Source organism: Chiloscyllium plagiosum, unplaced genomic scaffold, assembly GCF_037043375.1.
Source record: "Chiloscyllium plagiosum isolate Xiang-an unplaced genomic scaffold, Cpla_swu_hap1 HiC_scaffold_14, whole genome shotgun sequence".
In the NCBI taxonomy this organism is placed as follows: domain Eukaryota; kingdom Metazoa; phylum Chordata; class Chondrichthyes; order Orectolobiformes; family Hemiscylliidae; genus Chiloscyllium; species Chiloscyllium plagiosum.
In genome coordinates, this window is record NW_028270152.1 from 30,353,125 (window position 1) to 30,366,476 (window position 13,352).

General features: G+C 40.8%; 1 protein-coding gene across 8 annotated transcripts in view; it reads left to right on the forward strand.

Moving 5' to 3' along the window:
- Positions 1-7,496, forward strand: part of tsen2 (TSEN2 tRNA splicing endonuclease subunit) — a 29,353-nt gene extending 21,857 nt beyond the window's left edge. For 7 of the 8 annotated variants that reach the window (XM_043707957.2, XM_043707961.2, XM_043707959.2 and 4 more), the window contains 4 exons: positions 3,621-3,657; positions 3,768-3,879; positions 7,128-7,217; positions 7,341-7,496. In XM_043707957.2, the coding sequence (XP_043563892.2) occupies positions 3,621-3,657; positions 3,768-3,879; positions 7,128-7,217; positions 7,341-7,400 (299 nt within the window). In that variant the 3' untranslated portion in view covers positions 7,401-7,496. Of the gene's footprint in view, positions 1-3,620; positions 3,658-3,767; positions 3,897-7,127; positions 7,218-7,340 lie in introns of all 8 variants that reach the window. The other variant, XR_006314284.2, reaches the window with a different exon arrangement.
- Positions 7,497-13,352: the final 5,856 nt, after the last annotated feature.

The following is a 13,352-nucleotide window of genomic DNA, read 5'->3' on the forward strand; positions in this document are numbered from 1 at the left end:
ATCCGCTCCACACTTCCTACGAACCCATTACCATCATCTTCGCCCACCTATCGCCATCCCAACTACCTTTTCTGCTAGACCCATCCATTTTCCCCCTATTTAAATCTCAGGCCCTGCCCCCTCACCAGTCCTGATGGAGGGTTATGCCCAAGACCTTGATTCTTTTGCTCCTCAGATGCTGCCTGACCTGCTTTGCCTTTTCCAGGGCCACACTTTATCAACTTCTTATCTCCTGTGGTGCACTGTAATGGAATCACAACAATATTTGTCATTGCCTTTTAACATCCGGAACATGTTTGAATACTGATGAAATCTTGCTGCCTTCTTCAGCAACAATTCTGTGTTGTGATAAACTTCCTATCACAACTGAAGCAGCAGAATCTGTCACAAATTCTGACAATTTTGGGGGAATGCTGTGTTTTCTGTTTTTATTTCATATTTCTAAGACTTTCAGTGGTTTATATTTTCTAATCATATCCTATTTTGCTGTGAACCGTCTCAATCTTTTTTATTGCTGTTATGGTAAGTTAACCATATTTTCAGTAAAATAATCAATAATGGAAGTTGGAATTTCATGATAGCCATATTTAAATAATGAATAATAGGAGACTTAGTAATTGACTACTTTTCTTATATCCTGAATCACCAACTTTTTTTTATATGTGACTCTGTAATGACAAGTTTTCTTAATTTTTACTTTGTTTAGGTCAGTATTTTCTGAGGCTTAATGGAGCTCTGTATCAGAAGGTTGAGAGTTCAAATCCTGGTGCAGACAAGTGCTCTGTTAGAGGTGCTGTCTCTCTGATATTAAACTGAGGATCCAGCTACTTTCTCAAGTGGTAATATAGTATTCTGTAGGACTATTTCAAAGGGTAGAGTTATTCTTCCTGGTGGGAGAAAGTGAGGTCTGCAGATGCTGGAGATCAGATTCAAGAGTGTGTTGTTGGAAAAGCTCAGCAGGTCAGGCAGCATCCGCGGAGCAGGAGAACCGACATTTCAGGCCAGAGCCCTTCAGCAGCTCCTCGGATGCTGCCTGACCTGCTGTGTTTTTCCAGCACCACATTCTCGACTCTTATTCTTCCTCATGTTCTGGAGTATATTTGTTCATTAACCTGATTATCTATTAATATCACATTACTAATCATTGGGAGCTTGCTGTGCCCAATCTAGCTGCTGAGTTGCCTCAGCAGTCAATCAAACTGATTGGTATTGGTACTGATGCCCTGGTGGACTTCAGGTGGTACATAATTGCAAATCTTTCATTTTCTCTGTGCCACTGATCAGCCAGTAACCTAGCAACTGCAAATATATGTAAACTGCTCCCAGCCACCTGGATGCAGCCTCTATTTCTATTGTATTTTTATACAAGTCTTAATTTTTTAGCAGCATTTAAGATGGATTAAATAGTCTATGCCCACATCCTCTGCTCTGTATTGTATCCTAATTTGCTGCATTTGGAATTGAACCAACCAATTGACTTGATTGAAATAGAGAACCTACTGAAGGGACCTGAAAGGCCCAAACCTGCCCTACACCATTCTTTTGACAGCACATTGTTTGTATCTAGCAAAATGACTGTCATTATTATTGTAATCCAATATTCCTTTGTATCAGAAAGGTTGTGAGGCATGATAATTACGGCTAAACTGAATACTAACTGAAGAATCGGGTTACATTTTATTTGCACCATTCATTAAAAGAGTCATTTGATTACCTGGCACATTATATACATCAGTGAGATTTATTGCAAAAGGTTTCTGTTAAATTATTGATGCTAAGCCCGAGACATTTTCTCTCACTTATTATGCAGCTCCGTTTGTTGGCTGTCATGCTTTAGGCATTAACGATCTCTGCTCTCCTAGTCCTTTTTCAGTAGAGATAATAGTTTCAGGTGAACAAGCCACTGCCATTTTAGGATCAGTTAGTGATCCATCCCTTGGTTCCCATAAATCAGAAATGGTCACACTTCGGGTTCAAAATACTGGAGTGTCATTGTGTATTGCTTAGGGTGTAGGTTTGCTCGCTGAGCTGTAGGTTTGATAGAGGTAAAAACAATGACTGCAGATGCTGGAAACCAAATTCTGGATTAGTGGTGCTGGAAGAGCACAGCAGTTCAGGCAGCATCCAAGGATCAGCGAAATCGACGGTTTGGGCAAAAGCCCTTCATCAGGAATAACAAACCCCAAGAACCCCATCCAGGACAAACATAAATAGAAAGCAGGAGACAACAGCTTCGCTTCACTCGGAGGTCGCCACTGATGATGTTACCTAGCCAGGTAATGAAACGTCTGGAGATCAAATCTACAGCTCAGCGAGCAAAGCTACACCCTAAACGTCAACCTGAGCTACAAACCTTCACAAACCTTGCAATTGTGTATTGCTCTCAGCTCCATGACTGATGGATTGATAGGCTGATGCATTGCTACTTAGAACATAAACTGCATTGTGATCGTAAATATGGCCCTGAGTATACATTTACATAACAGTTAGTTTCATGCTGTTGCACATCTTTCTCTCTTTTTGATACTGTATATGTTCTTTTGTTCCTGTTTCATTCCATTGATCTTGTTGCCTTACTCAGAACAAAATGTAGTCATTTAGATAGCTGGTGTCAGTATCTGTAAACTTGTCATCATGTGCTTTGGTATTGTCTACAGCCTGTCATTTACACCTATTTTACATTCAAATCTCTCTTTTACCACCATTAGCACTTTCTTGTCTTTTGCACTGGGCATCCTCACAAGCAGTTCCATTCACTCCTCCTCCCTCTGTCAGCAGAGTAAAAACACCATTTCCCAGACCCTTTTAGTTCTGAAGAAGAATCATTGGACTCAAAATGTTAATTCTGTTTCTTTTCTTCACAGATACTGGCAGATCATCTGTGTTTCTTTAGCATTTTTTGTATTTATTAACAATGTAACAGGTTATTTTAATTTCCTATGAAATTAGGATTACTTTTGGATGGTTAGTTCTTGTATGTTTATTTAGTTGGCATTTTAGCCCTTCTTTATGCATTCTTACAATTATCTCTTGTTGTGAACATATTGTCTCTGGAAAGTTATCCATACAGAACACAATTTAGGAAAAAAGTAACATGTTGCTTCAATTATGTTTTTTAAAAAAAATGAAATTAACAAGGACCATTTTTCTTTGATAATAATTCACTGACATAGCTCAGCACTTGCCCATGTCAGGTAAGTTCTGTGTATTTTATAGAGAAATTCATATAGCACTAGAAGAGGGCAATGTACTTGTTGCATAATATTAGGTTAGATTCCCTACAGCGTGGAAACCAGCCCTTTGGCCCAACAAGTCAACACCGACCCTCCGAAGAGTAACCCACCCAGACCCATTTCCCTCTGCCTAATGCAGCTAACACTATGGGCAATTTAGCATGGCCAATTCACCTAATCTGCACATCTTTGGACTGTGGGAGGAAACCGGAGCATCTGGAGGAAACCCACGCAGACACGGGGAGAATGTGCAAACTCCACACAGACAGTCATCCAAGAATGGAATTGAACCTGGGACCCTAGGCTGATCCAACTAAACAAAATTAGAATATAGTGCTTTCCTGTACTAGATTTCAAAGTGATCTTGAATTTTCTTTGTTCTTTTAGTACTATATCGAAAAGGACCTCCATTTTATCATGCAAGGTATGAACAGTGTTTTTAAAATAAGTACTTAGAGCAGAACAAGATGTGTATACAAGATGTTTATACATATTGTCCAATCATTCCAATGATATTTTTCTCTTTGCCTGCAGTTATTCAGTGGTAATTGAAATGCTTGACAACAATTATCAGGGTTCACAACATAGGCCTTTTACGTGGAGATCTCTTGGTGGTTTAAGCCGAACCACTGCTAACGTTTCTAAGGTAAAGGTTCTCATAAGGTACATGGCCTGAAATTTAATTTATGTCAACATCCATAGAATCTCTACAATATAGAAGTGGGCCTTTCAGCCCATAGAATCCACCAAAAAGCATCCATCCAGATCCACTGCCCCCACACGATCCCTGTGGCCTTTCATTTCTCAAGGCTAATCCACCAGGCCTGCACATCCCCAGACATTATGGACAATTTAGCATGGCCAGTCCACCCAACCTGCAAATCTTTAAACTATAGGAGGAAACCAGAGCACCTGGAGGAAACCCACGCAGACATGGGGAGAATGTGCAAACTCCAGACAGTCGCCCGAGGCTGGAATCGAATCTAGATCACTAGTGCTGTGAGGCAGGAGTACTAACCACTGTGCCACCCTAAACCCCGTCCTCTTCATTCCGCTATTCTGTGATGATATTAAAAGTCCCATGGTTTCAACTGTCACTTCTTGTGGATTGTAAATTTTCAGTGAGTAGGCGTCTACTTTGGTTGTTGAAATATTTGGAAATTCCATGATAGTAAATTGCATTTGTAACAAATGAGCAAAATCACTATAAAATGAAAGAAATTTGGCATTGAAATAGGTCATTTTAACCAGTGTGGATCTTCGCTGGGACAATCCAAAACTCTTAAATCGCTGGGTTTAAATATGCATCTTCTGTTCCCTTTAAAAGATATAGTGGGACACCTCTTCCATCCCCCCCCCCCCACCCCGTCAACTACTGCTTGTAGCAAAAGTCATCTCATGCTCTACTAGCTGTGTGTCAAGAAATTTCTAATGACTTCTCTTCATAACAATTTAAAAATAGTGTTTACTTGCTGTCCAAGAGTGGCACTGGGATTTTGTTTTTGTTCACCCATATTCTGTTTTCAAAAGTAGTTCATTAATTGTCAGTCATTTTTATTGGCCTGAAATCATGTAGGTTGCCATTTACATGGAAGTGAAAATAGTCCCACATCTCACATATTCTCTTATCTGACTGTTATTGCTGATGTCATTCCGATGGATCTATGCTGTACACTCTGTGTGTAATGCCCTTTTCTCATCCCTTAAATTCACATAACATTTTTTCTACAGCCTAATGATATAAATAGATCAAAGTCCCATTAATCTTGTACTCTCTTCTCTTATTTGTTTAACCCTAAATGCCATTTCATTACCTTCAGATTTATCTGCATGGGTACTTTTAAGGAAACCTGCATCACATTTTCTTCAACACATTTCAACGTCTATATGTGGAATGTATGCTTCCTTTGTGGGTGGCATGGTGTCTATGGTTAGTATTGCTACCACACAGCACCAGGGACCTGGGTTCAATTCTAACCCCTGGTGACTGTGCAAACTCTACACAATCATTCTCCCCATGTCTGCATGGATCTCCTCCACGTGCTCTGGTTTCCTCCCACAGTCAAAAGACGTGCAAGTTATGTGGATTGGCCATGCTAAATTATCCATTGTGTCCAGGGATGCATAGCTTAGGTGGGTTAGCGATAGTCAATGTGGGATTATAGGGATAAGGTGGGGAAGTGTGGGTATGGGCTGTTCTTCAAAAGGTCACTGCAGATTCAGTGAGCCAAATAGCATCATGGGGATTCTATGATTCCTTCTTATCCCCATCGAAGTTCTTCACTAAATTTATCTGCTTCATGTTTTGCCAATTTTGTTGATGTATCTAGAATCTTATGAAGTCTTTCCGCTATCTTTCTTGTTCTTCTCATTAGAACTGCTCAGATTCTAATAATTATTGCTGCCAAATTTAAATTTATCTGCTAAATTTTTAATTGATCATTCGTATTTGAACATATTTTTCCAATTTATAAAGTCATAGAGATGTACAGCATGGAAACAGACCCTTTGGTCCAACTCATCCATGCTAACCATATATCCTAAGTTAATTTAGTCCCATTTGCCAGCACCCGGCCCATATCCTTTCAAACCCTTCCTATTTATGTACCCATCCAGATACCTTTTAAATGTTGTAATTGTACCAGTCTGCACCATTTCCACAGATTGCTCATTCCATACATGCACACCCTCCACGTGAAAAAGTTGCCCCTTATGTCAATTTTATATATTTCACTTCTCACCCTAAACCTATGCCCTCCTAGTTCTGGATTCCCCCACCCCAGGGAAAAGATTTTGTCTATTTACCCTACCCATGCCCCTCATGATATTATAAACCTCTATAAGGTCACTCTTCAGCCTCTGACACTCCAGGGAAAACAGCCCCAGCCTATTCAGTCTCTCCCTCTTGTTTAAATACTCCAACCCTGGCAACATCCTTATAAATGTTTTGTGAATCCCAAGTTTCACACCATCCTTCCTATAGGAGGAAGACCAGAATTGCACGCAATATTCCAAAAGTGTCCTAACCAATGTCCTGTATAGCCGCAACATGACCTCCCAACTCCTATGATTTTGTGATGCTTTTAAATTTGAAAATACTCTGAGAAATAGAGACAGAAAGTCATACAGCATGGAAACAAACCCTTCCGTCCAACTAATCCATGCCATTCCTAAACTAAACTAATCCTACCTGCCTGCGCTTGACCCGTATCCCTCCAAATCTTTCTTATTCACATATTTATCCAAATGCCTTTTAAACATTATGACCATACCCTGCATCCACCACTTCCTCTAGAAGTTCATTCCACATACGAACCACGCTGTTTTTTAAAAAAATTATCCCTCGTCTCTTTTTTTTTTAAATCTTGCTTCTCTCACTTAAAAATATGCCCCCAACTATTTGGAAAATACCAAATAATATTGCAGAACAACTGACCACTGTATTCTTCCCAGCTGCAACATTTTTTTTTAAATTATACCTTAAACCATTTTTATTAACTGTTCTATGATTTTGCATATATTTGATTCAACATTAACTGTTTCACAGTGATTGGCTCGAATGTATTAATATTCCAAGATATGAAAGACATTTGCTGGTAATTTCCTTAGAGATCAAAATAAGTAGAAAATGTCTATTTTTATTTTTGATCTCCAAACAAAAGTTGTGTGCTAATTTTCTGAAAGAATTGTGGGAATTATTATAAATACATATGGGTCAAGACATCTCGGAAGGAGAAAGGTGAGCAAATGTATTGGCTGATACTTGGTCATTATGCCACATTAAATTACTTGTCAGGCTTTGTCATTTTATATATCCAGCATTTTATATATTCTAATGCAACAGTTTTTGATTATTTTAATCTTGGCATTTAAACAGCTTCTTTTTTGTTCTAGGAGCTTCTGTTATGCTATTTAATTAAACCATCAGATATGACCGATGAGGAAATGGCATCACCTGAGTGTATGAAGAAAATTAAAGTTCAGGTGCAATGGATTTTCTTTTGTGTTATTATCAGTGGACAATAAAACCAATACAGCCATAATGTTAGCTTTAATTTTGTTTATGCCATTGCATTATTTCAGACCCAATTTCTTTTTGTATTTTAGGAGCTAATTGTAAGCCGTTGGATTTCTTCCCGTGAACGCACTGACCAAGAAGAGTTGTAGCATATTTTAAAATATTAATAAAGTAGATTAATAGGAGCCAAATAAATGTGCAAAACTTGGATGAACAGTTGAAGTTAATAAAATTATAAAGGTGAATATTTTTGTTTGTGATTCTATTATTGAGTATTCCATTATTCACAGTGCTGACTCTTTAAATGCCAGGATAGTTCAACTGTTTAAATATTATTTGAAAACAAACCTTCTGTTTTTAACAAAATGTATTTTTAATAAAAGTCAAAATAAATGTGCCAATTTCAACAACAGATCTGAATCCAAAATGGTCAGTTATATATAAGGTGGCACTGCTACCTCACAGCATCAGGGATTTGGGTGCAATTCCGGCTTTGGGCAACTGTCTGTGTGGATTTTGCATATTCTCCCTGTGTCTGCATGGGTTTCCTCCGGGTGCTCCAGTTTCCTCCCACAGTCCAAAGATGTGCAGTTTAGGTGAACTGGCCATTCTAAATTGCCTGTAGTATTAGATGGATTAATCAGGGGAATGTGTCTGGGTGGGTTACTCTTCAGAGGGTTGGTGTGGACTGGTTGGGCCGAAGGGCCTGTTTCCACACTGTAGGGAACCTAATCTAATCATATGCAGTTTCAAGATGTTGACTTTTTGTCCTCTGTTTAATCCTTGTTTTGATGAAAACCTGATTTTTTTTTTCAACTATGCTCAGCACAGTGTCTCAGTGGTTAGCACTGCTGCGTCACAGCGCCAGGGCCCCAGGCTCGATTCCAGCCTTTGGCAACTATCTGTGTGGAGTTTGCACATTCTCCCCATGTCTGTGTGAGTTTCCTCTTGGTGCTCCAGTTTCCTCCCACAGTCCAAAGATGTGCAGATCAGGTGAATTGGCTAGTCTAAATTGCCCATAGTGTTAGGTGCATTAGTCAGGGGGAAATGGGCCTGGATGGGTTACTCTTCGGAGGATTGGTGTGGACCTGTTGGCCAAAGGGCCTGTTTCCACACTGTAGGGAATCTAATCTAATCTAATCATGCAGAAAAGCATCCAGTGAAACTATTGATAATGTCAATTCAAATTGAACACATAAACTGAACTGCAGAAATCACCAAATTTAAACTGCATTGTGATGTTAAAACTTTAATGCGGGACTTGGCAAGATAACGGCTCAGCCTAACAGCCAAGGCATACTGGTGTTTTTTGCCATCCCTGGCCAGCTTATGTGGTGGAATTATTAGTAAAACCTTACAGAACACATATTTGTTAATATTTGGGAATGGGAATGACGCCAAAGGGAAAAAGAGCGAGCATACAGCAGCAGGGAGGACACTCTCTGCAGCACAGGTGTACCAGGTGGATGGTCTTTGTTGTCTCTCCCCCATTATTTTTGTTTGTTCTGTTTCTCTTTTAGTCACAAGTAGGGGTGACATGAAGCCAGGGATGGGTGGAGCACTCATCCTGACTTGGTCTTTTTTCCGTTAATTTAAGGATCATCTCCTTGTTTTTTTTCTGGCCTAAGGCTGGAGCACAGTCCGGGTTTGAAGGAGCTCTGAAGGGGGGGATGGGTAGGGTTAGTGCCCCCAATGGGCAGGGGAAAGTGTCCTCCATTCAAGGTTTAATAGTTGGTTTTCTTTGTAGTTTTTTGGTAGTAATAGTTGTTTATAGTTATGATAGAGTAGTTTTGTATATATAGTTCTTCGACTCTGAGTCTTTATTTACTTATGCTCGGTGCTTTGTAAGCAGGGTTCTCCCTCTGAGGGGTTCAAGGGTCTCTGAAAGTGGATATGGCTAAGTGTCTTATTAAATGGTGCACCTAGAACATTAAGGGAAGTCATTCGCCTGTTAAAAGGAAAACAGTGCTTTCTAACCTTAAGAGGGAAAGGGTTGATTTCACTTTGTTGCAGGAAACCCATCTTGATGATGGGGAACACCTGAAATTACAACAAGGGTGTTATGACCAGGTATTCTTTTCATCCTTTACTACTAAAGGTAGGGGATTGGCAGTACTCATCCAGAAAAATCTTCCGTTCACATTATTAGAGCAGGTGAAAGATGAGCAGGGACGGTTTGTTTACTTAAAACCCTGATACATGGGGAGGAATATAGCATTTTAAATATCTACTGTCCTCCGGCACATGCCCTCAAATTTTTGATTAGTGCTTTCTCTAAGTTGAGTGCTTTGAACACGGCACATTATTATAGGGGGGGGATTTTAATTGTCTTTTGGATCCGACAGTGGACAGGATTCCTTGTGGGCCCCCAACTATTTCTTCACAGGCCAAGCAAGTGGTTGACTTATGTGAGGCGCTGGTGGATATTTGGAGAGGTCTTCACCCCACCGGCAGGGACTCCACCTTTTTTTTTAAAACCCACATAAATGTCACAGGAGGGTTGACCTCTTTCTAGCACCCTCGGCCCTTCTGGATTCGATTATGAGTTGTAAAATTGGGAATATAGCTATCTCTGATCACGCAGCAGTATATTTGTAGGTTAAGGCCAAGAGTGAAGGGCTAGGTTTGCAGCACTGGCGTTTGGACCCTTTTCTCCTTTAGGATTCCAAATTTGTGGAATACATTTTGAAGGAGTTTCAAGAATTTTTGACTATCAACTCAGGCACGGCTAGTAGTCCGTCTATGCTATGGGAGACTGCTAAGGCCTTTGCTAGGGGATTAGCTATTTCCTATTCGGCTAGCTAGAAACGACAGAAGGAGGAATAGCAGCGTCTACTTGAGATGCGGTTGAAAGCTGCCGAGGCAGCACATTTTGCGCGGCCTTCGATGACTAAGCTACAGCGGATCACAGCCCTTTGGGCTGCCTTGAATTCAATACTGACACAAAACGCAAACAAAGAACTTGCTTTTGCTAGACAAAGGCTGTTCGAATATGGGGATAGGCCAGGGAAGTATTCAGAATACCTGACTGGGAAAAGGCATACTCCCCAATCCATTACTGCAATCAGAGACACTGCCGGGGTCCTTACATACGATGCCAAAAAGATTAATGAGGCTTTTAGGAGCTTTTACTCTGAATTGTATTGGTCTGAAGGTTGCAAGGTCAGGAGGGCTAAAATGGAGACCTTTTTTAAGAACTTGGACCTCCCAGGGGTAACCTTGGACCAGGCCTCTCTCCTTAATGCCTAGCTGCCTCCATATTTCTTGAACAGTCAAGGGGGCAACTTCAGAGTGGGAAAGCACCTAGCCCTGATGGTCTTCCGGGTGAGTTTTATAAGGAGTTTATAGGGATTGTCAGGGCCAATGTTGGAGATGTACAATCACTCCCATATGCATGAATGCCTTTCACCATCTTTGAGAGAAGCTAATATTTCCTTAATACTTAAGAAGGGGAAGGTTTCTGAGGATTGTGCCTTATACAGGCCCATCTCTATTAAATTCAAATTTCAAGATTCTGTCCAAGATCCTGGTGCTGAGATTGGAAAGGGTGTTGCCCCATATTGTTAAAGAGGACCAGACAGGCTCTATAAGGGGCCGTAGGTCCTCTAATAATATTAGAAGGTTGCTGAATATGGTCCAAGTTTGTCAGCAACGATCGATTCAGGGGTTGGTGATTTCCTTAGATGCAGAGAAAGCATTTGACCGGGTGGAATGGCCATATTTTTTTTATGTCTTAGAATAGTTTGGGTTGGGTGGAGTCTTTGCTAGGTGGGTGGAGATTTTATATCGCCACCTTCTGGCTGCGGTCATCACCAACTGGGTAAAGTATGGGAATTTTAGGATTGGTAGGGGTAGTCGGCAAGGCTGCCCCCCTCACCGTTGTTTATGTTGGTGAAAAAGCTGCTGGCAGAGGCCATTCGTCAGAACATCCACATAACCGCTCCGGAAGTGGGATTGAGAGCACACAACATTACACTGTATGCGGATGATGTCCTTCTGTTTTTATTGAACTCGATGACCTCCGTATCCCATTTGATACTTTGCAAAATCGGAGGCTATGCCTTTGGGGAACCTTAAGGATGTGCCAGAAGTTGAAGGTGGCCCTAAGTTCCCTTTTAAGTGGTCATGGGTAGGGTTCCGATATCTAGGCATTTTTATTACCCCCAAGTTTGATCTGTTATTTCAGACTAACTTTGCTAACTTGCTCGACAATATTAGGCGAGATCTCCAGAGATGGGAAGCTCTTCCAATTTCATGGCTGGGCAGAATATCTCTCATTAAGATGAATGTTCTTCCTCCTTTGCTTTATCCCATGCGTATGCTCCCTATAATGTTTCCCAGGTCAAAGCTGTGGAAGCTTATGGGATGGTTTGGTTCCTTTGTCCGACATCGTGGGCGGCCCCTCATCAAACTTACTAAATTGCAGTTGCCTCAAGGAGGGGGAGGAGTTGATTTCCCAGACATCAGGATGTATCAATTGAGTTCCCTGCTGTCCATTGTCTGTGATTGGGTAGGTAACAATCCAAACTCAATATAGCTGGATATTGAGGTCTCCCAGGTAAAGTGCCCTCTTATTAACCTGTTGTTCATGGATAAGATGAGGACAGTTATGGAACAGTGCCAAAACCCCATTGTCATTAGTACAGTCAAGGCATGGAGGGCGATGTGTCAGAGTGAGGATTGTTTATCCAAAACTTCGTCACTTACACCTATAGTCAGCATGCCAGGGTTCCAACCAGGGATGATGGACTCAGGGTTCAAACTATGGGCAGCGAAAGGAGTTTCTAGTTTGGGAGACTTGCTTGAGGGGAAGGTTATGATATCTTTTGAGCAACCGATCTGTAAACACGGGTTGCCCAGCAGAGATCTTTTCCATTTTTTTCAGGTTAGAGATTTCATCCAGAAGAAGACTACACTTCTCACTAAGCCCTATGAGCCTGATACAGAGAGGATGTTGCTACGCTCCACAAGCACCCTTTTGGTTAGTGCCCTCTATCGCCTGCTGGGTGGCATGGCCTCACATTAACCAATTATGTGAGGTCTGGGAACAAGAGTTAGGAGTGGCGATCTCTTCTGAAACGTGGGAGAACATATGGGAGAAGACTCAAAAGATCTCGATCTGTAATAGGACATGCGCTACGCAGTTAAAAGTTGTGCACAAGGCTCATCTGGCACCAGACTGGCGAAGTTTAAAGAAGGGGGCTCTTCAGTGTGCCCAACTATAAAATAAGTGTAGGTACTCTTACCCATTGCTTCTGGACATGCCACAGGCTCCGTGTTTATTGGAGCCCGTGGCGGGAGAGATAGGGAGGATATTGAGGACTGAAGTCGAAGTAGACCCAATATCTCTCCTCTTAGGTCTACCAAATTTACCATCTTTAGACGGGCATGGGAAGAAACTATTTAATATTCTTGCATACTGTGCACGGAAGAATATTCTGATGAATTGGGTGTCTGAGAACCCGCTGGGCTTCTGGGATGGCAGAAATTAGTAGTGGAGCACATTCCCTTGGACCTTTTTACAAACATGGTGCACCACACAACAGACCATTTTTATAAGACATGGCAGCCCTACATGAGTTATTTGGATATAGGTTTGTCAGTTATCTTAACCAGGGCATTTGTTTAACCAAGATGGTTAGATTTGTCAAGCCCTGGGCCCTGGAGGGAGTCTCCTGAGTTAATACAGGTATATATACAATGCTCCCATTCCTTTGTTTGGGAGCTTTGCGCTGAGCATAGCTATTCTGTATTTTGTAGGTTTTTTTTTTTTTTGCTTTTCTTTCATTTTTTTGGTGTTGCTTTGCAAGTGTCAGGGATTGTTTTGTATTATAGGGTAGGTTAGTAGTTAGTAGACAGTAGTTGTATTGTAGCTTGTGTTTTTTTTCTTTTTATTATACTGATATTTGTTATTGATTGTACTTTTCAATAATTTTATACGTTTGTAAAGTTAAAAAAATTTGCTAATAAATATATTTACAAAAAAAAGCTTGAATGCATCACATGTGGCAATGGCAGTGATATCACATTATAATTGCCACTGATAATTAATACTCACCGTTTACAGCATTTATGCATCATGCATTTATTTTTCATGACTA